Raw genomic sequence first — 26,274 nt, 5'->3', positions numbered from 1 at the left:
TCTACATAATCGAAAAGACTCATCCACGGCCATTCGTGTGTTATCATTTAAATCATTCTAAGAACACGCAACGAAGGATCTTTGATAAACGACACGATGAGATCGGTTGGAAGATGGAGTTGTTTCAACCATTGATTTCAACTATATTTTTAGTGAAGATGCTGCCCACTAAGATTTGGGACCCCAGCTGAAGAAATTATCTTCTCCAATGATCCAACCTTAGGTTAGGAATTTTTAATAAATAACTTATACATAGCCTATCTTTGTTCAACATGAATTTCTCCCCAAAATAGTGTGTTTTGTGCACAGAGGAGGATGACCCTTCCCTCGAAGTGGGTCAAGAGGTTGATTTTCCCCCTAAGAAGTTCAAATATGTTACAAACCGATTTAGGTTTGTAATAATATGTTACCTACTGTATGGAGCAGAAACTCTTTACAATGAATTATGTTTACCCAAATCTATTTTGGGACGATGCAGGTTACAAACTAACCATAACGTCATAAACCCAAAAAAAAATTAAAAAAAATAAAATAACAAAAAAATTAAAAAAAATAAAATAAAAAATAAATAAATCACCAACGAGAGACTTTGACTTGCAGTCAGATCAGTTGTCGGTAAAATTTTATATTTTCCAGGGGTAAAAGTAGAATTTCATACATACAGTCTAGTAAGCGCGTAGATTAGTCACGTCACCACTCTCCCCCAATCCCTGGTCTCTCTGGTATAAAGAGGGAAGTTGGACCGTTTTCGTTTGGATTTGGAAATAAGAAAGAAAGAAAATACTCTTTCTCTCTCCTTTTTCTACTACACGCGTTCTCCCTCGTTTTCATTGTTTCATCTTACTCCGCCCCATTTTTTAGATATTTCGCCCCCTGTTTCTCTCTAGATGGGGAATTGCTGTTCTGATACTAACGGCGGCCAGCAAGCCGTCGGCGGCACCGGCGCCGGCGCTTCTAATAATCTCCGAGCCGATGCCAATGACGCTGTTGATTACTTAATTAGATCTCGCGGCTCGTACGGACTCTTCTCTCAGATCGAGGTTCGTCTTCTTAAAAAATTTAAAAAAATGAGGAAAAACTGTATCTGCATTGCTTGGATAGATAACAAAGCCCTATTTTTATTAAGTTTTTTATTTTATTTTTTTATTTCGATCTTTGTTTTGGGATTTATTTATGTTTTTTTTTTTGTTATATTGAATATAGGTTGAATGGTGAGATTTTGAGTAGTTGTTTACTGTGTTGGTGATAGATTTGATGAAGTTTGTTTCTGATTCATTTGAATTTGGAATTAGTTCTTAACATTGATTTGAGAATTGGGAATCTAATCTTAATCGAATGTTTAGTTTAATTGGATCTAAGCTGTGTATTCACTTCTATGTTTAGATTAGGGTGTTTAGAACTGTTGCTGTTAGTGTTTATTTATTTATTTTATATTTCTTGTAATCTCTCGTGCTTGAAGGTTAAAGAGTCAGTTAATCCAAAGGAGAATAATAAAGTTCGGATAGTAAGAGAAATGAAAGGGTAATTCAATAGTTAAAAGTTATAATTTATTGATAAGAAGCTTACAAATCAGCCATGTCAAGGGGGTGGCCTTACTAAAACATATCATGAACATGGGAACTTTGATTTTGCTCTCTAGCTTAAAATGTTACCTCAACATTTGAGAAAAAATGGAAGTATGTATAGATTATAGATCTTGTTGCAATCACAATAATTACTGTTCTTGGTAATACCTGTCTGAACACCCATGAGAAGTACACCTAAGTGAATATCATTCAAAGTGGAAGGTATATGATATATCTTCATGTTAACAGAGCCAACCTCTGAAGCTGGACCCATATACAAAGTCCAGGGAGGTCACTTTCTATTTCCTTATTAGCTAACCAGTCCAAAGGAAAGTATTGAGAGTTTGTGTCCCTAAAACTAAAAGCATCCTCTAACTGCCATGAGATAGTCTGGTATTTCTGCAAAGGCCTTAGCATTTCCTCTAGGTAATATCAGTCTTTTTTAGCCAATGGATGATTTATCGAGAGATTTTGCCTAAATCCAAAGGTTACCGTCCCACTGAATTTTCCATAAAATTTACCTTTTTTATTTCTATTTTCTATTTTTTTGAAGAGTAGAGCAATTCATTAAGGCAAAGGTCGCTGACCGAGTTGGTCCGAAGTAAAGAAAATATATCATAAGGGAGAAACAAAAAGAAATAGGAAAATCAGATACTGCGAAGACACTCTCCTTAAGGAGGAAGAAAGTCATAAATAGTCAAGCTATCCTTAACAATACCTGCACTGGCTAACCGATCTGTGTCATTGTTTGCTTTGCTGACCTTTGCACATGCTGGAATATGGTCGGGTTATCCCCCACTCGATTAAGAATCTCATCAATCATATGCATAAATTGCCATGGAAGAGGATGACTACCGTCTAGCCATCTAATGATGTTAAGTGAATCACACACCACAATTATTCTCTCTCGTTTTTTTAGAATGGTACCCTCCACAATTATTCTGTTAGGGTCTTTATTCTGTATGATTCTTATGCCCTGCAAAGTTGTCCTTACCTCAGCTTCATTTGAATCACTTAATCCAGTGCAATTTTTGGTTATTCTTCACAACACAAATCCTAGTAGCGATGGATAATACGTTGGATGAAAAAAATCCTAGTACCCTCCACAATTATTCTGTTAGGGTCTTTATTCTGTATGATTCTTATGCCCTGCAAAGTTGTCCTTACCTCAGCTTCATTTGAATCACTTAATCCAGTGCAATTTTTGGTTATTCTTCACAACACAAATCCTAGTAGCGATGGATAATACGTTGGATGAAAAAAATTCACTAATTTGGTTAGGGAAATGATATCCATGATGCCATATTTTGATAATGGCACTCTCACTCCTTTTGATAAAGGCCTCTAACCAACTATAGCTAATGTCGAGATCAATAGGTTGGATTATATCACTTCAGAATGCAATGCCCTTGTCTATCTCAACCAATTATACTACTTCTGTTAATATGTATCGCTCTAACATTAAAAGTTCAGCAAAATAACTGGCAATGCCCTCATGCCAACATATACCACTTGTATAGATTTTCCTTTTTCATATTCCAGTTTTCATAGATGACCCGTCTATGATGGATATGCTAACCCCAAGGTTGAAACACAAAGCACCAACCAATTGAATTTGAGCTACAAGGATAGGTTTCTATACATCTATTGAACCTCATAATCAGATGGTCAGGTTGCTGAATATGTGATCGTTGGATTTTAACCTATCCTACATGGTTGGAGAAGACGGGACATAATTAGAAGATAAAAGAAAATAAGGGTTTTCCTATCCAAAATGATAAAAGCTACCAAATTTTGTTGGTTTATGTTATGTCCTCTCTGTTGAAGCAATTACCCTTCCCACCCACGCCCTCAATCTCTCTCTCTCTCTCTATTAGAATTTCGAGCTTAGTTCCAGACTAAGTCATACTGGGTCAAGAACAGGCTTAAGTTATCGGACTAGATCATAGGAATATTTCACTTGGTTGGCATAATTATCCATGATGGCTTGGTATTTATTAGACCTAGTCTTAGTTGCCAATTTCATTTTGCTCTGGGCAGAATTTCTGGAAAATTCCGTTCTGGAATGGAATCCAGAACATATCTCAAACACCTTCCGAACGTCCTAACCTAATTATTGATTATGTGAAATTCTTTGACACTAGTTCAATTTTTTAAAATGCTTGTTCTTGTTGCTACAAATTTTACTTTGATCCTTTTATATGACATGAGTTCACATATGAATTAGCAAACAACTATGCTTCGTCAACTTACTCTATCACGACTTATGATTTTATCATTTTTTCATGAAGAAGCACTTTCATCAACTAACAGCTTCTGTCCTACTGATACAAGGCTCTTAAAGGCTATGGATCTGTACTTTCATGCTTTCATGTATACACAATATATAGTTCTGTAGTGTTTCTTCTACAACTGTAGCTGATTTGATAACTCTTAACAAGAACTATAAGTGGACCTATGGCTTAAATGAATACCACAATGTCCCAATTGACATTTACATCCACGAGGTTGTAGGGGACAAATTTCTTGTTGCTTTTATTTGCTGTGATTTTACAGTTGGTTGGAACTTTCTCATACATTGGATTTCCTCGAAAAAACCAAAGGTTATTCCTTGTGTGAATAATATTGAAACAAAGAAAGGGAAAATATAAAGGGAAGAAGAAGAAATGTTGAAGAGAAGAAAAGATGAGATGGGTGGAGAACTATTTCATGTGTTAGAGGAAACCCCACCCACAGATTCCTTATAAATTATTGTGAGTGGGGAAAAACCAAATCCCATGAAAATGTGCCCCTTTCACATAATAAGTCACTCAAGTGACTTTAATGTGTAATTACATGAATGTCCCTCATTTTAGGACAAAAGTCATAAAACACGAATTAAACTAACAAAGTTTGGGCCCTGCTCAAACAAAAATACTGTTCACCATGTATTCAACAACCCCTCGAGTTAGAGCATATGTCGTATATGCCTACCTTGGGGTCTTGGAGTGGATCTTCTCATGTTGAACTCTATTGAGAGCTTTGGTGAACATATTGGCAAATTTGACTAGAGGACCTTATGAATGAATTAGAGATGAACTTGGAAGCAACCTTCTCTCTAACAAAATGACGGTGGATTTCAATATATTCTGTCCTTCATGAAAAATTGGGTTGTTGGCAATGTGTGTTTCGGCTTGGTTATCACAAAATAACTCCATACATTGTTTGCCAAGAAATCCCTAGTCACTTAGTCATTACTTATCCATATTAATTCACAAAACAACTCCATATAAGGAGCCCTGTATTTGGCTTCAGCACTTGATCTGGCAACAACACTTTGCTTCTTACTCCCCTAGTGGACAATCCCCATCATCCCATCCCCCCCAACACACACACACACACACACACACACACACACACACACAAAGGTAATATATCCCCTCATAGATTTTCTATCTAGTGCGCACCTGCCCAATTCGTATCAGAATAAGCTTCCACAGTCCAATGGCCATTTGCTTTATGCAAGATACCTTTTTATGGAACTCACTCTACGTACTTTAGGATACGAATTACAGCTTCCATATGAAGAACTTGATGAACATCATGAATCGACCAACAACACCAATGACAGAGGGTATGCCAGGCCTTGTAATGGTGAGATATAAGAGTTTACCACTTTATCAACCAACCATTTATACCTTTATGGTTTATCAAAAAGTTCACCTTGATCATCTAGTTTTTATTGGGTTTAATAGGTTAGTCAAATGGTTTGTTCCCCCGTAGGTATGTCTCAAATAGAAGATCTAGAGTGCAGTTCCTCTTAGGTAAATTTATTCCAGAGTTAGACCATGTAACTTTAATGGCGATAAAGAAACAAAACTGTCCCATATCCTTAATGAAGAAGTTTTGCTTCACGAAATCCTTCAACATGCACATTCCAAACGTGTCACTCTCTATGATAACGATGCCATCCACATAAATAGTAAGGATGATATGACCATCTTTAGTATGCTGTATTGCAAACAAACACCAAATAGTCGGTTGCACTTTGGCACAATGTATACGTCGTAACAACTTGATGACACTTGTCAAATCATGCATGGGGTGACTGCTTTAACCTGTACATAGCTTTGCAAAGTTTACAAACTTTATCGAACCCTCTCCTTGAGTTACAAAACCAGGTGGTTGCTACATGTTAACTTCCATCACAAGACCTCTTAAATGCATTCTTCGCATCTAACTAATACAATGGCCATCTTTGCATCTGACTAATACAATGACCATTCCCTGATTAGCTGCAATAGAAATAACAGTTCAAATAGAGTAAACGTAGCAACGGACGAGAAAGTCTCCAAGTAATCTCTGCCATGGGGCTATGAGATATTCGATAAGTCTATCTGGAATTCTGAATTATATTTAGTAGTATACACACATCGGCAACCGGCAATCTTCTTACCAGGAGGAAGAATAGTTAATATTCATGTGAAGAGTAGGCATCACCTCCAGAGCCAAATGCCAACCAGAATGAGATATGACATCCTGAAACTAAGGAACGTAAGAGGCTGTGATAATCAAGGGAAATTGATGATAATTGGAAGAAAGATCATAAGAGACAAAATTCGAAATTAGATAATCAATACAAAATGCTTACCCTTACAAAGAGCTATAGGAATATTTTGAAGCTTAGATTCAGAGGCATGATCATCAATTGAGGGACAGTGGAGGAGCCTGTTCAATTGGAGGGGCTGTCTATGAATGTAGAATTTAGGGCATTGGTGTGACTGATTTTTCATTAAAATAATATGTAACTCATCTTCAGTGTCAAAAGAAACATGTGGAAGAACAAAATCATCTCTTTGGCATGAGTGTACATCTCTATCAACTGTATCTGGATAGAAATGAGTAGCCTCCCAGAATGTAACATCAGCATACGAACAATGTTTAGAAGGGATGAACTAAAACAACATCAATACCCTCTTTCAGTATGAGAGTAATTGAGGAAGATACATTTCATTGTCCGCAAGTTATGAACAAATCATAACCAACTAAACACTTTTTGAGGAAGAGAAAACAAAGAACTATTTGGAAACATTATTGAAAAATGGAGATTTTCCATTAAGAATAGAAGATAGTATATAGTTGATTAAAAACAAGTTGTAAGAACAACCACCCCCAAAAGATATGTGGAACATTCATGTTAATAATTATGGCACAAGCTAGATCAAAGTGTCTATTTTTCCTTTCCGAGACACCATTTTGCTGTGGGGTGAATGAGCATGATGTTTGATATCAAAGAGGTTCCAATCCTGTCCTGAAAGATATCGAAGAGGTTCCAATCCTGTCCTGAATCTCATCAAATACCGAATGGGAGTCTCTTAACCACCTTATGACATTGAGAGAGTCCCTTCTACCACCACCTTATTCATGATAATGTTTACTTAATTGACAAAACTCATAGTCCAAATCTGACACACTAGACAATGAAGGAACTCAAGTGTTTCCAGTGAACAATGACAGATGTTCAAGTCGACAATGCCACTAGAGAGACGGAGTACATCAATGGTATGCAATTTTAGAAGAGTTTAACTGAGGTGATATGGTCACCTTCATGTCTTCCGCCAATCATCTTCTTCGACTTCAAATCTTGAAATACAAAATTAGATGTATAAAATGTAACTGAATAATTTAGAGATTTAGTGAGTTTATTTACCAACCCCGAATAGTTTGGGACAAAGGCTTAGTTGAGTTGAGTTGAGTATTGACTGAAAGGAGACTAACAGAAAAATTCATGATATGCAAAATGGAAGAAAACATCATGGATTTATTAGGATGAATAGAACCTTGCCCGACTACTTAAGACAAAGTTCTATCGCCAAGGTAACAGAAGTACAAGATGAAACATCAGATAAATAGAAAAATATACTAGAAGTACCCGTCATTTGATTGGAAGCACCACAATCGATGACCTATGGACTGGACTGATGAGAGTTAATGTTAGCATTACCTGACTGAACAAATGTAGTAGAAGAGGTGGATGCAGAAGTAGGCACCTAGTGGATCTTGAATTTTCAAGAGTATTCATCGCAAGTGAGAACTATAGATTCTCCTTGATTGCCAATTAAAGGATGTTGGGTGTCAGAAGGCTTCTGATTCGGTTGATCTTCTAAAGTAGAAACTTGATTCTCCCATGCTGGCTTAATCTCCTAGTATGTGAATATGACCTGTCATACCACAATGAGTCCATTGACATGATGCACGCCCTCTACCCTGACCCGAAACATCCTACCATGACCATGTGGTGCACATCCACTTCTGAAACCACGCCTTCTATCACCTCTCCTTGAGGAGGTCAAAGCAGAATGTGTACCATAATATGTAGCAATATTACTGCCAATGGAAACCTGCCAAAGATGCACAGGCACCTCAATAACGGAGGGAATATCTTGTGCTTCCAATATTTGTGCACTAATTGGTTCATATTCTGGTCTAAGTCAAGCGAGGAATTTAGCAAAGTGGAAATCCTCACTTTGTTGACGCTGAACATCCACAGTAGTTGTAAGAGGGTGACAAATGTTTTGTTCCTCATATCTCTTAGGCTATGTTTGGTTGCCCAGGGCAGGAGGGGCTCGGAGATTAGTGGAATAAGAAGTCAAAAGGGAGGAGACAAGCATAGAAGATGTCTAGAATTACTACTTGGAGAATATTGGAATGGTGGTAAGTACTAAGTAGTGTTTGATTGTGCGGCAGTCCTCTCGGAGAGTAGTGGAAAAAGTAGGGGTGTCATTACTAATATAGAGAGTGAAGAAAGAGAGATAGGGAAAAGAAAGAAAAGACAAAACCTTTTCCACTATTCTTATACCAACATTTTAACATTGTGGTAGAATTTGGCTGGAAGATGAGTAGGGGGGACATTAGTGCCACATGGGCGCCACGTGGGGAAAAAAGTAATAATGATGTCTGAAACATGTTGGGGAGTCAAGTGGAATTTCATTTTAGTTTCGGCAATTAAACAAGGAATCAACACTAATTGGCATTTGAAATTCCAACGAATGCCGAGCGTTTGTGCAACCAAACATAGCCTTAGGGAGGAGTAGTATGCCCACCCTTTTGTAAAGAAATTTTTCTTGAAATAATTGAAACGTTCGACTGATGTTCTTATCAGATTAATACATGTCTCTCATGGTCTCCCATGTTTCGTGAGATGTATTCAGAAACATCACATTGGAGCTTATAAATGGCTTCATAGAGTTCCGTAACCATCTTCATGATTTGGGCACCATCCTGTATCCATTCTTTATAAGTGGAAGTACTTTCCAAGGTTTACTTGTGAAATATGTTTATCTTACCATGAGCAGTTAGAAAAAACCAAACTGATTTTCCCACTGTCAAGGAAGCACGGGTACTCTCCGGAGGCCCACGGTGCGTATTGGGTGCAGGTGCGCCTGGGTACTCTCTGGGTGTGTACTGGGTACGCACCCAAACAACAAACAATTCAAAACTGTTTGGGGCTCACATTTGTTCTCAAAATTACATTTAGGCCCTGTTCATTTGAGATTGTGACAACCGATTGAGAGCCCAAAACTGATTATTGGAGTCGAAATTATGTTTAATTTTGAGTCGAATAATCTGTTTGGGGCTCACATTAGATTGGGAGTTGGGACAATCCCAAACGAACAGGGCCTTTAATTTTTTAAGTTTTATAAATATATAATAAAATATAAAAATATATTATATTTAGCTTACCCTCAACGTACTCGTATCCTTTTTTTTTTTTTTTTTCTTAAATCACGTATCCAAGTACCCGTATCGTGTTGTACCAGCACCCCGTACTCGTATCCATGCTCCATAGTAAATAGTTATTACCATTTAATTTGATGCTAGTAATATGATTATGCACAAAATCTGATGCTGATGTAATACCCAATTTATCCATAACAACGATATAAGTAACACCTCTAGGTTAAAGAAGGATTGGTAAAATCCCAACAAAATCAAATAAACCCCACCGAATAATTGTCTATAACCATTACTTTATGTAGAAAAACAAGAGAATAAAAGAACAACAAGATCTAAGATGATTAGAGTTTTGTCCTCCAAGATTCTCTAGCAAACACAGATTAGATGGAAAAGATGAGCTTCACAACTCTAATAGCATGTGAAAATATTGAAACAAAGGGAAAACAAGAAGGGAAGAAAAAGAAGAAAAGTGGAGGGAAGAGAAGAGAGGAGAAGAGAAAAGAAGCAAATAGGAGATGGGATGAGAAATATTTTATGTGGTAGAGTAAACCCTACCCATGAATTCCTTGTTTGTTGTTGTGAGTGGGGAAAACCCAAATCTCATGAAAATGGGCCCCACTCACATAATAAGTCACTTCAGTGATAACTCAAATGACTTTGTATTATTACATGAATGCCCCTCCTTTTAAGACAAGAGACACTAACCACAAATTAAACTGAGGAAGATGGGGGCCCTACTCAACACAAATACAATTCACCACGTCTTCAACACCCCGGTTATCATGTCTAAGCTTAGTATTTATAATATGAAAATGTGTGCATCAAACATTTGGCATCCTTTTCAGTTGGATATGGAGAGAACTGTTGGCTGTAAACTCTTCAGAAATTATTGTTAGTTACCATTCATATTTTGCGTGTCTTTGTTCATTTCTTCTATCTGTGCTTTCATTTTACTAGTAAAATATTGATGCTGCTTTTTATGAATGTGTGACAGTTATCATTATCGGCATCAAACTTGCGTGACCGGGATATGCTTTCCAAGGTTCATTTCTCTACTCTTTTTTTTTTTTTTGAACAGGTTCGTTTCTCTACTCTTTTATGAGTACAATTGGTCATAAGTGGCATCAGATTTATGTAGTTCCACACTGTCATAGAAATGTGGAACTTAAATCGATTGCCACATTATTTTCCATTACAATCTAGAGGTTATATAGCCTTCTTTATGGGTTTGTGTTGTTAATTTTGATATATTTTGTTCATACGGAGTTTGTTTCTTCACGTTCTTATACTTTCTAACAGTCTCATCAGATAAATTATTAACTCGACGGGATTATAAAATGGAGCTATGTCATGGATGAGATTTTAAACTGATTAATTACTCAATTGCTATTGATGGCATGTTTCCATATTCCAATGACGTAGATTGTTTTTGGATTTTAATGCAACAAGAGTCCACGATATGAGATGATGATGAAACAGGTTGTTTATATTTGGTTTCTTGCAAGCATTTCATCACATAAATATTATTTGGCTGGGGTAATGGAAAGCACATACTTTTAAGGAGTGGTTTCACCTTATTACTCTCAAATTTGCATATTTTAATATTTTTACTTCTCCACTTTAGATTGCTTTCAATTTCAATGCAACAGAATTCCCATTGAGAAGCAGGCTCAATTAGCCTCGTGTCACAGGGACATAGTTGGAATTATGGCGAAGAAGTGGCCTCGCCTTGTTGCATCTTCAAAAGTATGTCATACAGAGATGTTTGGTGGGCTCTCCTGTAGAAGAGGGCTGGTTGGCCCAATCCTTTAGGGGGTTGGTTCCTGTGACATGCTAGCCCTAGGCCTAGCAGGCAGTGGGTCGGAACCTTGGTGGCTTGCTGAAAGGATGCATGAGGACATTGCTTGTGCATGTGAGGCACAACGGGAAATCAACTTGCAATTCATAGGCGTGCTCTAAGGGAGCTTTTGGTGCGGACTTTGAGTTTTCCATAGGAATTCTCCAGTTTCTTTGGTTGAGGGACAAGGGCCAAGGAGCATGCATGTTTGGTTGGGATCTCACTTTCATCATGCTACGGACAGTGCACTAGGCTATAACTATACTTTACCTTTTCATTGTGGTACATCTCGTGGGTAGGCCAATCTCTAGGCTTCCCAGTCACCCCTGCGAGTCGCAAGTTTAGCGGATTAGTCCATGGGGCATATTTTCTCATTGGATGACCAAGCCTTATGATTTGGCGAATTGGGATGTGGTGCAATGCCTCATTCCTTGGTGGGCTTCAGCTATTCGAATGACCCCTCGATGCGGTGGTGTGAGCCCCTAAGTCTTTGGGCTTGGCGGAGCAAAGCGTGGCTGGACCTAGCCTCGCTTCTAGACGGTTGGAGTTGTCTTGTGGGACTTCAGTTTTTGCAGATTGGTTCATGGCACAGGTCTGTGCCTTGAGTGCGCATTGATGCATGGCATTATCATGCCTCGCACTAGATGGACTCTGCAATTGGTTTGAGGGCCGGGTGTTCGATGGACTCATGATGTAGGCTGATCACGAGAGTGGGTTCAACGTTGGGCACGGCAAGGCCAAGCTTAGTAGCTTGATGAAAGCCTTGGTGGTCATGAACAGAGTATCAAGAGGTGCATGGCAAGAACAAGCTTAGTAGCATGTTGAACAGCTTGGAGATTGTTAGCATAAGTGAAGCATCATGAAGTGTTGGGTGTGTAGGGCCTTGCACTTAGGGGTGCAACTTGGGTCGGGTTGAACCCGAATTTTGGGCAGGTTGGGTTGACAAAATTCAGGTTGGGTTCGGGTCCGGGTTGGGGTTTCGCAACGCGACCAAAATTCGGGTTGGGTTGGGTTGGGCATCAGGCAACCCGACCCAACCCGTAACCCGACAAAGAATAAGATTAACACGTTACTTTTTGACATTTTTAGTTTTTCACGTGTTGTTTTTCTACCTTCTAATTTTCTATCCTTGAAACTATAATAGTGTATACTTTATATACTTATCAAAAAGTCAAATACAAAAAGTAAAGGCAAACCCTAACCTAGAAAGTAGAAATCCTTATTCTCTATTTCTCTTTGAGAGAAGCCAGCAGCCTCCAATCCTCCTTCGGACCATCTCTCATTCTTCTTCGGTTCTTCCGCCACAGGACCTACAAGGTTTTCTCTCTCTCTCTCTCTCTCCGATTTTTTTTCATTAAGATTTAAAGATGCATTTGATGGGGTAACTGATTTAAAGAGGCATTTTTTTCATTAAGATTTCAGCAGAAACCCAACCCAACTTGGGAAATTGGGTTGGGTTGGGTTCGGGTTAGGGAAAAATCAATTTGGGTTGGGTTGGGTTGGGTTAGCCAAGCCGGGTTGAAACTCGGGTTGGGTTGGGTTAGGGTTGGGGGTTGAAGTTTTTGGGTTGGTTTGGGTTGGCCTCAACCCGACCCAACCCGACCCGAGTTGCACCCCTACTTGCACTGGTAAAGGTTGGCCTTAATCATATGCGTATGTTGGGGTTGCCGCAGGTTTGTCTGTGCGTAAGAGAAAAAGGCCCATGACAGTTGGTATCAATGCTAAATGGTCCGAGATAAATGTGGCCTCTGATACAGTTGGTATTAGAGTGAAAGATTCTAAGAGCTAAAGGTAGAATGCCTCTGATAGTTGGTTTTAGTTGGGTATCAGGTGGCACATCAGAGTAGGTTGTAAATACAAGAGCTTAATGAGGAGCTTTGATACAGTTGGTATCAATGATGATATTGAATATGTCTATGCTTGGCATAGTTGCAGCAATGACGGTGATTGTGGCTATGATTAGTGCATCTCAAGGGAAGTGACAATGCCCGAAAGAATGAGAAACCTTTAAGTTATAGAAAAATCGGATTGAAGTTGAATGTTGGCCAAGTGGTGGCGGCTTGGTAAGCTTTAGATTGCGGAAGCCTTTGAGTTCATCACCTTGAAAGTCCATAAGTCAACCGAACAAAGCAAAGTGCATGGGGGTTCCGTGGATGTGTGGCTTTCTGTTGTGTGTGAGGCATCATTGAGCTGGCATGGGTTGCTTTGTGTGCTCGACAAGCATGATGGTAAAGAATAACAGCTTGAAGGTTTGCACTCTCCCCTATCTTATGAGTTGAGCAGCAAAGGGATGGCATGAAGAGAATTTGACCCATCGAAGTTTGAAGCATTGCTGAATGGATTTGCTTGAAGCTTGGCATATTGAAAGAGCAGCGACCGTCAGTGAATGGGTTGGCATGTTCGAACGACCCACCGATGTGTGAGGTCAGAAGTGGCAGACATATGGAAAGTTGGATGTGGTCCGTTGCTGTGTCGGCGAAGTAGTTGATGGGTTTCTACATGGCTTTAGGGCTTAAGATGACATGAGAAGGTTGGCTTTCAGGTTGATCCCTTCTATAAGAGATGGGTGCTGAATGTAACAGCACCGAGAGCTTATAGAGGTGGATTGCTAGCTTGAGTGAAGGCATAACCAATTTGAAGGACTAGAGATGCTCTTTGGGTGAAGAGAAAACACCGTGGGACCAAGGTCAAGGTATTGCATATTCACTTTGAAATAAATAGAGTGGAGCTCCCGAGGAAAGGAGCCACGTAATGGTGACTGAGCAGGAAGGATGAAGGTGTTAACGGCTTCTAAGGATTAAAGATGCATACTCAAGGTGAAAAGCTGGGCGATGACCGAAGTACTTGGGTGGCAGTTCACAGCATAATGGGGCATACGAGATGCCCTCTCAAGAAAGACCTTCGTACCGACACTAGGGCTGCTTGGATCACACATGGGTTGGTTGCACTGGTATGGGACAGTGTGGCAAGCTCAGGTGGCATGTGAGTTAGCTATGTTTCTATGGGACAACAGTATGAGCTTGTGTGCTTCTTGCTACTTTGGAGTTCTAGTGTTGGAGAAGACCGAAAGTGCTGTTCAATATGAATGATGGAGGATTTGGGTGGTTAGTAGTGTGAGTGCTGACTGCGGGTTCCCAAAGAGACCATCGGTGAGATAAGGATTGGTGTCTCCAAAGAAGTAGGTTGGCCTTGGACGAAGAAGGATGCAAGACTAAGCGTTGCAGTGAAGGACCCCAAAGTGGGAGACTCTAGGCCTGAGGAGGACATGGCACCATAGGGGTGGATCCTTTCAACCAGGAATGTAGGTTGCTTTGCATGATTCTTTGCACTTGGCTGGACTGGCAAGTGCTCCACTTGGCCGGAGTAGCAAGTGTTGTGACGTAGGAGTTGTGGCATTCTTTCAGGGCAAACGAAACAACGCAAGATGGCCGTTTTGGGAGACCGCTCCAAAAGAAGCTCAGATGCAGCTATGGAGTGGTGAAGTTCACAAACCATCATCAAGTGCGGTGAAGTTCAGCAGACCATCAATATGTTTGGTGGAGTTCAGAAAACCATAGTTATGTTTGGTGGAATGCAGCAAACCATCGCTGAGTTTGGTGGAGTCCTCCAAACCATCATTAAATTTGGTGGAGTTTGGCAAACCGTCGTTGGAGTTTGATGGAGTTCGTAAAAGCCGTCAATGAAGATGATGACTCTAGGATAATTGAGAAGGCAATGGTTGGTAGAGCTTGGGGCAGTATGGTGCGTGAAGGGGCAAGTAGGTCAGGAAGGGCCAAGTTATCGAAGTGTCGGTGATGCCTGTTCTCAGGATTGCCAAGCCATTGCTAAAGTGGAGCTGAGTTTCACAAGGTGCTTAGCGTTGATAACGGCATCGACGTTATCAGGTGGGGGAGTGTCATGGGGATGTGTTTGGAATTATCACCAGGAAGTGGACTTGTATCGTTGCGTCTTCAAAGGTTTGTCATACAGAGACGTTTGGTGGGCACTCCTGTAGAAGAGGGTTGGTTGGCCCAATCCTTTTGGGGGTTGGCTCTTGTGAAATGCTGGCCCTCAGGCCAGCCAGCAGGCTGTGGGTTGGAACCTTGGTGGCTTGTTGAAGGGCTGCATGAGGACCTTGGTTGTACATGTGAGGCATGACGGGTAATCCATTTGTAGTTCGTAGGCGTGCTCTAAGGAAGCTTTAGGTGCGGACTGTGACTTTTCTAGAAGGGATTCTCCAATTTCTTTGGTCGGATGGGGCCCAAAGATAGTGCATGTGGGGTTGGGTTCTCACTTGCATTGCGCATACGGTGTGCGAGGCTATAACTATACTTTGTCTCCGCACCGTAGTATGTCTCTTGCGTAGGCTTTCCATGAGTTCGTGCTGGGGTGGCTTCGGCCACCTCCGCGAGACGTAAGTCTTGCGGATAAGTCCATGAGCCATACTTGCTCCATTGATGACCAAGCCTTCTTGTTTGGCGGATTGGAATGTGGTGTAATGCCTCATTAACTTCAGCTATCCGAATGGTCCCTTGATGCGGTGGTGTGAGCACCTAAGTCCTTGGGCTTGGCGGAGCAAAGCGTGGTTGGACTTGGCCTCGCTTCTAGACGGTTGGAGTTGCCTTGCGTGACTTTGGTTCTTGCGGATTGGCTCATGGCATAGGTCTATGCCTTGAGCTGCCGGGTCGTAAGACTTGATCGATTGGTGTGTGACTATGTGGCATCGCCATGCCTCACATTAGATGGACTTTGCACTTGGTTTGTGGGCCGAGTGTTTGATAGACTCGTGATGGAGGCTGATCACGAGAGTGGGTTCAAAGTTGGGCACGACAAAGCCAAGCTTAATAGCTTGATGACATGCTTGGTGGTCGTGAACAAAGTATTAAGAGGTGCATGGCAAGAGCAAGCTTAGTAGCCTGTTGAACAACTTGGAGATTGTCATCACAAGTGAAGCATCAAAGAGGTGCTGGGTGCGTAGGGCCTTTAGGGACTTGCACTGGTAAAGGCTGGCCTCAGCATATGTGTATGTTCGGGCGCCGCACGGGTTTGTCTGCGTGAAAAAGAGAAGGACCGTGACACTTGGCTTGTTTGACCTAGATAGTCACTCAATGAATCTATGTCTGGTTCGATGAGTCTTTGGGAGGATTAGGCAAAACAAGAACAAGGAGAAATTTGGATAAAGATTTGCAACAAGAGTCCACCATACATGATTAAACATGTTTCTTGTGTTTGTATTCTTGAAATTACGTTCATCTTATAAATATTTTGCTGCTAGGATATGGAATGCCCTTATCTTATAGGCGTGGTTTTCACCTTATTATTCATAGTTTGCATATCTTTGTATTTGTCTTCTGCATTTTACGTTGTTTGCAATCTCAACGCAATAGGAACCTGTTGAGATGTGGAGTCAGAGGATGTGGTCCATTTGATTTGAACGTAGTCAGTTAGTGAATCTGTGTTGAGCTTTTTTGGAGAAATAGGCAAAACAGAGAACAAGGACAAACTTGGGAAGGATTCGTAGTAGAATTTAGCACATTATAAGGAATCATAGTGATGGCTATCTAGTTCACATGTAAGGGTAGTTTAGCCATTGCTTGTAGTAGTGGGGGTATTATAGTCTTTGTATTCATGTTGCCCTAGATGAGCCTATATATACATCATTTACATGAGGAGCTCCCTAGTAGAGACTCTCCATCTCTCAATTGCTCTTCTTCCTCTTTTCTCTAACCCTAGACTCCATTTTTAACATGGTATCAGAGCAAAGATCCATGGGAAAGAAGGAATGAAGAAGAGCCTATATATTCATCTTCCATATCCATCATTGGTCGACTCCCTTATAGGCGACGATCTTTTCCCGTCGACCTCTCTTTTTCGGGCTGTGGTTTTCCCATCGTTGGTCGTCTCTTTTCAGGCGATGATATTCATGCCGCTGACCTTGTCTCCAGACAATGGTTTCCCTATCGTTGGTTGGTTATCTTGTCCCTCCTTTTCCGGGCGATGGTTTCCCTATCGTTGGTCGTCTCTTTTTAGGTGACGATGTTCATGCCATCGACCTAGTCTTCAAATGATGGTTTTCCCATCGTTGGTTGGTTATCATTTTTCTCTCTCTTATCCCTTCTGTCCAGGTCCCTGTCGACCTCGTCTCCGATGGTTTCCCCATCGGTTGTTATCCTCTTCACTTGGCGTTGTGCTGCTTCGCTGATTTTCGTTGTGCGCAGCTTTGGTGTGCCAATTTGGCTTGCTGGATCGTAACTGTTCCTGCCATGACGCCTTCGTTGCTCGTGATATGCGGATTTGTTCGCCGTGCTCTCATTCATGGAGGCCTTGTTTGATCGCTCTCGCTGTTGTGCTACTTCAGGGGAGTTGCTCTTTTTGATGGCCATTGATCTCGATGCTATTTATTGTGGCCGTTGCTGTCCTTATTAATATTATGCTTTCATTATGTATTCACCACATCAGCTTGAGGAGCATTATACCAAGCTGAATGTGTGTATGGGCTTATTGTACCTTTTTTTTTATGTATAATCCTTTTTGTTGTACTTTTTAGTGGCTGTTGTAGTCTCCCTTGTAGCAAGTTGGAGTTCTACAGTGTATCCACTCCAACTTGAGGGGGAGTATTGAAGAGTATGTAAGGGTAGTTTAGGTATTACTTGTAGTAGTGAGGGTATTATAGTCTTTGTACTCATGTTGCAGTAGATGAGCCTATATATACATCATTTACATGAGAAGCTCCCTAGTAGAGACTCTCCATCTCTCCATTCCTCTTCTTCTTCCTCTCTTCTCTAACCCTAGACTCCATTTCCAACATTTCTTATTCTTGATTGTTTCTTTTAAACATGTGTAGGGCCATTCAAAGTTAGCTATTATGATATATATATATATATATATATATATATGAGGAAAATGATTGTGAGCTTGAAGCTCATATAGCTTATATGAGCTTGAGGGCCCAAACACATGGGTCCCACATTTTTTGTGTTGATCCAAACCATTCATTTGCAAGGCCCCATCATAGATAGAGTGTGTACAAAAAATCAGCTCTATTGGATCATCCTAACCATTCCAAAAGCGGAGGGCAAAAATGGGCAGATTTGTGGCAAACAGTGTCTGTCCATTTTGCCCTCCACTTTTAGATGGGTTAGGATGATCCTATGGAGCTGATTTTTTGTACACACCCTATCTATGTAAGGGCCTTTCAAATGAATGCTTTGGATCATCCTAATAATGTGGGCCCACATGTGTTTGGGCCCTCAAGCTCATATAAGCTATATGAGCTTCAAGCTCACAATCATTTTCCTCTATATATATATATATATATATATATATATATATATAAGCAATGATAGATACAAGGGAGTCCTTGCATAAAGAGGCGCAAAAGGGCTCTTCATTGGATCCACGTCATTTTCAGTTACAATTTAAAATTAGTTGAAAAAGTAAAATCAGTTACATTTGATGACGTGGATCCAATCAAGAGCCCTTTTTGGCTCTTTATGCAAGGGCTCCCTTGCATCTATCATGGCTCTACGCGCACACACACACACACACACAATATAGCAGTAGAGAAAAGGAGAGAATTATTTGAATTTCTCCCAAAATTCTAATAGAATTACACATCACTTTTTTTGAATTTTTTTAACAAAGGCACCCATTCAACCCACATATTATCAATCCTACGCCCTCCTTTATGCTTTTTAACAACATAATTTCAATCCTACCCCTCTCCTTTATGCTTTGTTAATAAAAAAAGTGGACAAAGTCAACATAGTGACGTTTTTGCTTTGCAAAATTACGAATTGGGCACATATGTTACATAATACTACGGATTTTTGTGAACATATTACATAATACTACGGATTCAGGACGCCTTTCAAAATATTGACGAATTCCGGGCACCTTAAGAGGAACAACATATGATGGAAATCTCTATAGATTGGAGGGCTAGGATCAGCCTATGGAAATGATTTTACGGGCCCTATTTCTCTTGTGTTCCATCACATGGACGGTTTGGATCAACCGATGATGTGGTCCGTACAGTTCTTTGTCGACCCGTGCAACGCACAGGGTTTTTTACTAGTGTATATATATATATATATATATATATATATATATATAGACACACACACACACACACCAGTTTCATGGTAAAATCCTCACCTTAATTTAATATTGCTCGGGTTTTGTTCTGATCTTTATTGTTTAGGAGATATTGCTTTGAAGTTTCCCTTTTTTGTATTTTTTCTATCGTTTTTGTTCATCTTTATTTTGGACTGTCATGCTTGGGATCATTTACAGTGGTCATCATTTATTATATGTGTGGTCAAGCTCCAATATTCCACAGTGGGGTTCTTACATTACTATGCTCAGGCTTAACTTGTCTCATTAAGTTTATTTGCGTCTGTAGAGCGACCCCATGGCAGTTTTTTATGCAAAAAGGGGAGATGGAATGCTTGAAGAGCTTGGTCGCACTGAAGTAGTATTAAACTCATTAAATCCTGTATGGATTGCAAAACATTTTATTACATTCCACTTTGAGGTTGTGCAGCCTTTGGTGTAAGCTTCAATGATTTTATCAAAAGCAATTTGTATTTTGTATTGTTTCATTGCTGGGACTGCATTTTTTTTTTTTTTTTTTAATATTCGTTTTTTTATTTCATCATTTTCTTCTGCTACTCTTATGACCCTTACCAGAATTCTTTTGTCACAGGTTCCGAGTGTATGACGTCGACACACAATTTCACAACTTACCAGTGAAGGTAGTTCTATTAATCTGTTTGGATTTTTCATTAATTTTATTGTATGAACTTGAATCTTCCAAGATTCTCAGTATGCTAAGTTAAGATAACAGACGGTTAACCCTTCCATAGGCTAACCCTTCCATGGGTCTTCTTTTAAGTTCAGCAGGTAGGCATGTTAGGTATTTGGTGTTCATGCTTTCAGTAATTGATACTAAGCCAAAATTGGTGCTCCGTAAACAATAACTGCATTTCACGGGCATTTTAACATTTGGTCTACTTTTTATATATAAAAAAAATAGCCCATTAACTTTTTGTTAGTTTTGAATCATTAAGCAGCATTTTCGGGCATTTGTCCATATGTGATTTCCCAAAGTATGCTGTCCACCCAAACAAACGCTAAGAAACTATTTTTGGGTTGTATGCTGTCCACCCAAACAAACACTAAGAAACTACTTTTGGGTTGTGTAATTGAGGAGAAGAAATAGGTCTTCTCTGTCCACTTCTTTTGGTGTCAAGGAATATCCCAGATTGAAACCAAAATTTGCCTCTAAAATTGATGAAACTGTGGTAGGCAATGGCGATGACAGTAGTGTCAAGTGTTTGCATGACTGAAGGTATCTCCTTTATATCAATGGAGATAAATATTATAAGGCTTCATTAGAAAAGAAATTTTGTGATTTTTTTAAATTTCAGTCAGAGGAGGGAAAGATATGATGGCTTTGGTGGTGATGAGAGTGGTGCCGTATTAGGGTGTGTCCGGAGAAGATGGGAAGAGAAAAGAACAGTGGAGAGGCTCAAGACGATGATTGGAGTAAAAAGCAAAAGAAATAATCAGTAAAACATGAAAATGCCATTCCATTGTCAATTAGATAAAGAATATCTAAGAACACTCTGTGGAAAAATATATGACCTGTATTTGACCTAGAATATATGCTTCTTTCTTAGGTTAGGGCAATGCGGTAGCCTGATCCCATTTTCATCCTTTCCCATAAATTATAACATTAGAACTACCACACAGACTAGTTGCTAAGATGAGCATGGAAATTCTCTCCATGAAAGGTGTTTCATCACTGAAATGTTTCTGTATGAACGTGACACTTGACATAAGTAGATATTATACAACATTTCTTTTCTGCATTGGAAAACTCAGAATATTATAAAGCACTTCTGGGAAGTTTCTCGGAAAAACGACTGGAGAGTATTAAAATATAATAATGCATGATGAATAATTCTCTGAGCGCTCTTGGTGTGTGCAATTTCCATTACTTGTATATGTAGAGAATGATTCTGATTTAGGTTATGTATGGCCTGAGTAATAAACCTAGATTTTTTCTTTGACTGAAGCTAAAAATATTTCAAACTATGCAGATGCTTAAGTTGGATGAGCAGCAATTTCTTGGAGAGGCTACTTGTACTCTATCCGAGGTATGTTCTTGTCCTCAATCCTAGTCAAGAGAAGGCTGCTTGTTTTTAAAACCATATTCAATGAAAAATAAAACAAAAATAGGCTCAAGATTTCTGGATCGTGATGTCCTATGTATACTTTTAAAAACTGTGTTTTATTCACTGGCATGCTTCTAATATTCTGTTCCTTTGCAGATAGTCGCTAAATCTAGTAGGTCGTTGACACTAAATCTTAAGCACATAGAACATAAAGAAACACATCCCAGTAACTTAGGTGAGCTTACAGTTTGTGCCGAAGAATGTGTTGGATCAAAGACTACAGTAGAGATGATATTACGGTGCTCTGATCTGGAAAATAAGGACCTCTTTTCCAAAAGTGTACGCTTCTTTTTATGTTTCGTTTAATTGAGGCTGGTACATGATTTTGTAATGATTAATGATTTAAAAAATTTCTGTTACAGGACCCTTTCTTAGTAATATCTAAAATTGTGGAAAGTGGGGTCCCTATTCCAATTTGCAAGACAGAAGTGAGGAAGAACGATCTCAATCCAACATGGAAACCAATAATTGTGAATATTCAACAAGTTGGAAGCAAGGCATATCCCCTCAGAAGCTAAGAATTTCATATATTTTTTATTTTTCTCACTCTAACGTATCTTATTAATGACGTGCAGGACAACCCATTAATAATAGAGTGCTTTAACTTCAATAGCAATGGCAAACATGATATGATTGGGTAAATGAATGCCTCCTTGTTTTCCCTGCATGTGTCTAGATTCATATCTGGTGTCTTTATTGGGCATCTAATTTGTGTCATGTATTGAACAGAAAAGTTCAAAAATCACTCTCAGACTTGGAAAAGCTTCAAAATGACCAGCATGGAGAGAATTTATTTGTATCAACTGGGATTGGACATAATCAGCACAACAAGGTCATGATTATTATTGTTATTATTATTATTATTATTATTGAATAGCAACAAGTTCATGATTATTTGGACCAATGGATGTTCCCATCCTTCGGTTCCTTGGCCAAACCTTCCTCGATGCACAAAGTTTTTGTTTTTCTTTGATTCAGGTATTAAAGGGTCAGTTATTTGTGGACAAGTTTTATCAGAGTGAGCAATCCACTTTCTTGGATTACATCTCTGGTGGATGTGAACTGAATTTCATGGTGGCTATTGACTTCACAGGTATTCAAGAACCTGCTTGTGATTATAGATATTATATATTTAATATTGATCATTGAGATCTCTTTGAAGTTGAGTGATGATAGTAAACTTGAACACTTATCTTATATCAGCGTCAAATGGAAATCCCCGGCTCCCAGATTCCTTGCATTATATTGACCCCTATGGCCGGCCGAATGCATACCAGAGGGTGAGAAACTGGTCACTACTTTTATTGATCTTATGGTCATTATCTTCTTCCTTTAATTTTTGGCATTCCTTAGGCGGACTTAGAAATAGATGGATGGATTGATACTAAATTCAGTTGTTCCATATTATTTGGCAGGCAATTTTAGAGGTTGGAGAGGTCCTGCAATTTTACGATTCAGATAAACGCTTCCCTGCTTGGGGTTTTGGAGCAAGGCCAATTGATGGTCCAGTCTCTCATTGTTTCAACTTGAATGGAAGCAGCAATTATTCTGAGGTGAAGTCATTGAAAAATATTGCATTTTTTTTAAATAAAATTTGAAGGAGAATTGATTGGATTACATCATGTTAGAAATATTGCGGAAAATTTGATTGATATTTAATTGAAAATTCACTACTTTGAGAAGCATAGTACACCTGATGTTTATCTCTCTGATGTTTAGACAATGATATACGTGAGTACACCAAATTTCGCAGGTTGATGGAGTCCAAGGGATCATTCAAGCTTATATGAGTGCGCTCCAAAATGTGGCATTTGCAGGGCCCACACTTTTTGGGCCAGTGATCAATAATGCTGGGTTAATAGCAAGCCATTCCATCACTCAGTCCCAGCAGAAGTATTTTGTTCTATTAATAATCACGGTAAAAAGGAGATCCTGATATTTTATCTTCAGTTTCCTTTGTCTTCCACTCAAAGTTATGAAACTGTGCAGGATGGAGTAATAACAGATCTACAAGAAACTAAAGATGCTCTTGTAAAGGCATCTGATTTGCCATTATCAATTCTCATAGTAGGAGTTGGCGGGGCTGACTTCAAAGAAATGGAGGTATATTTCCCAATACGTTCCTTCCCGTTTTAAAACGGTATTTGATTTAGTTTCTGGGTACTTTATATAGTTTTTCCGTTCAACTATAAATACAACCATCAACCTGAGAAGCGTCATAGTCAACCCTATCTCCCTTATTCAGATAGGAAAGTTGGTTCTTTGGACATTTTTTTTTTGAAAAGTAACAGATTTCATTCCACAGTGAAGCAAGATTTACAAACCAGGGGACAAGATGTCTCCAAAGCTAGTTAGATGTAGCACAAACCCACCAAAAAATACTAATATCCAACATCCTCAATTGGCATATGAAGGGTAACATCTACCGGTGCCAAGTTCACACTTTCCTTTGCCAATTGATCAGCATACCCATTGGCCTCATGTGTTGAATTTTAGGGCGAATAATGCGCACCAAATCACGAATTTCCCCTATAATGTTTCCTAGCTTCCAAGGTCCAATGCTCTTGTTAATCACCCAAGCTAACGTGTTTGAGGAATCACCTTCAACAGTAAGAAGGCCCAAATTGTGCTTCTCATACCATCTTTAACCAAAAAGCAATGCTCTAGCCTCGGCTTCATTAGCATCACACACACACACACAAGTCTGGCCCGAATATGTCATAACAACTCCACCCATAGTATCACGGATAAGACCTCCAATGCCTGCACGACCCTTATTTCCCAATGAACTACCATCAAAGTTTAACTTGACCCAACCCACCGGAGGAGCCTCCCACTTATGAGAGATCTTTTCTTTTGCTTTCTTTCGACGTAAAATGGGTGCAAAAAACAAATTTTATGCCCATTTTTACACTTAAAAATGAGCATAAAATTCCTTTTACATCCATTTTATGTCGAAAGAAACGGAGCCTTACTGAGATTCCTTCAATATTACGTTGTTTTGCAGGTCTTAGATGCGGATAAAGGAGAGAGACTTGAAAGCACAACGGGAAGAATTGCATCACGTGACATAGTGCAGTTTATTCCAATGCGGGACGTACAGAGTAAGTATTTCCTTGTATAGGCCGTGATCTCTACACCATAGTTTAAGAACCATCTTCTCCTTCGTCGTTCTTATTAACATAAAAAGGTTTCCATATGTCATGCCTTTTTTCTTCATCTGTAGGTGGCGAAACATCGATCATCCACTCACTTCTAGCAGAGCTGCCTTCACAGTTTTTGAGCTATATGCGAACCAGGAACTTTCATCCCATAACTGATTAGTTTTGATGGAACTGTACATATTATATTTCGGTTTTCAATGATATGCAATCCTTTCTAGCCATGGTTCTCTCACTGGTTGTCACAAGATTTTCTCGTCCCTTTTTGCTATTTTGGAAGGCGTGCTTAGAAAATAAAATAAAATTGCATGCATCTGAATTCTCAAGAGTTTGCTTATTGCACTTGAGAAACAGAAATAAGAAAATGAAAATCAGATAAATTCATTTCTGGCTGCAGGAATCATTCACCAAGCAGTGGAGCAGAGCATTAGTTCGCATAAACTGTAATGCAAATCTGCTGAGGCTGATAGTAGTAAGGCTTCTGTCATAAAGTTGTGTTTTCCATTTCTAAATATATGAAAAAGAAAAGAAGAACAAGAAGAAGGAAAAAAAAAGTTGAATTGGGTTGGGCCTTCAATACCTTCATTATTTGTCTCGAGTGTTTTCGTTATATTCTTTTGATAGTAAATGAATTCGTAAGAAATGAATTAGAGGGAAGGAATTCTATTGTTGAGGGATTGTATCTGTTTGATGATAATTCTCTCCCCTTTCAAGTAGGGAGATGTTTGTTTCCTTCGATATTGCAACGTTTCATGTTTTGCAACATGGTATGGAAAGAGAAACTTTTTGAACAATCAATGAGGAAAGTTTTCCCGAGCTCAGATAAGCTTACCTGAGCTTGAGCTCAATAACACATGTGGCCTCACATTTTTGGGGTGATCCAAAGCATTCATTTGGAAGGCCCATCCATGGATAGGGTGTGTACTAAAAATCAGCCTTGTGGTGGATTTTTTTACAACCCATGCATATCATGGGAAGGACCCACCATTTACACCTCATGTTTTGATATTGTAGGGCCCACCATCTCTACCCAAACCCATGCACATTTTTTGTGGTGGGTTCCCCCAACTTACACTCAAACCCATTCGTTGGTCGGGCTCATCATTATACATTGTGTTTTGACAGGCTGTGGTCCCCCGTTTTACACCTCATTTTTGATGAGTTGGGCTCATTATTTTAACCCCATGCATAGCATGGCCAAGGATGATAGTAATATACATAGTTTCAAATTTCGGTTTCGGAATGCGTTTCGGTTCGGTTGTCCACACCGAAACCAAAATTTCAAAATTTCGGGCAAAATCCAACGAATTCAAATAAGAATATTTTTTTGCCGTACAAAATTTCGGGATAATATTAAATAATATTTAAAATCCAGATTTTTTTGGGATTTCCTGAAATTTCAGCCAGGAAAGAAATTTTGGTTGAAATTTTATACGGTTTCAGGTTTATACCATTTCGATTTCGCTCTCAACTGAAACTTGAAATTTCAACCCATGGTAATATATACCAAACATCACCTGTAATTCTTGTTTTTTTCACAGATAAAAGTCGGTTGTCATTTGCCTTTTTTCATGGAAAATTTTATTGGAATTTTTTTCCATAAAAGTTTTTATTGATAAGTTTTCCATAGAATATTTTGTTTCCAACATCTCGTAAACTCATTTAAGGAAGTTGTTTTCCAAAATTGATAGTTTTCCATGTTTTCAAAAATATGATTTCCATGATTTTTTAATACCTCATGCATGGCAATGGGACGAGGGTAATCCAATGCCAAC

General features: G+C 39.2%; 1 protein-coding gene across 1 annotated transcript; it reads left to right on the top strand.

Annotated features, from left to right (window-relative positions):
• The first annotated feature begins 732 nt into the window (after positions 1 to 732).
• On the top strand, positions 733 to 24,721 carry LOC143860564 (protein BONZAI 1-like). Its single transcript, XM_077371263.1, has 16 exons — positions 733 to 1,040; positions 10,276 to 10,323; positions 19,502 to 19,650; positions 19,805 to 19,853; positions 21,204 to 21,260; positions 21,435 to 21,617; positions 21,701 to 21,835; positions 21,914 to 21,975; positions 22,068 to 22,170; positions 22,317 to 22,431; positions 22,542 to 22,618; positions 22,754 to 22,891; positions 23,092 to 23,256; positions 23,328 to 23,441; positions 24,346 to 24,442; positions 24,565 to 24,721. Exons 1-16 carry the CDS (start codon positions 888 to 890, stop codon positions 24,660 to 24,662), a joined length of 1,743 nt encoding a protein of 580 aa, XP_077227378.1. The 5' UTR covers positions 733 to 887; the 3' UTR covers positions 24,663 to 24,721.
• The last annotated feature ends 1,553 nt before the right edge of the window (positions 24,722 to 26,274 follow it).

This window comes from Tasmannia lanceolata, unplaced genomic scaffold, assembly GCF_043159265.1.
Source record: "Tasmannia lanceolata isolate RefF3 unplaced genomic scaffold, GAP_Taslan_0.1 ptg000037l, whole genome shotgun sequence".
Classification (NCBI taxonomy): domain Eukaryota; kingdom Viridiplantae; phylum Streptophyta; class Magnoliopsida; order Canellales; family Winteraceae; genus Tasmannia; species Tasmannia lanceolata.
This window is presented reverse-complemented; position numbering and strand designations above follow the sequence as displayed.

Excerpts from the sequence above, each read along its gene's own strand:
- LOC143860564 (XM_077371263.1), top strand. The coding sequence starts at position 888 with ATGGGGAATTGCTGTTCTGATACTAACGGCGGCCAGCAAGCCGTCGGC. Across the intron at positions 19,651-19,804 it reads GAGGTTGTGCAGCCTTTGGT|GTTCCGAGTGTATGACGTCG; the intron begins GTAAGCTTCAAT and ends CTTTTGTCACAG. Across the intron at positions 21,836-21,913 it reads TTCAACAAGTTGGAAGCAAG|GACAACCCATTAATAATAGA; the intron begins GCATATCCCCTC and ends AATGACGTGCAG.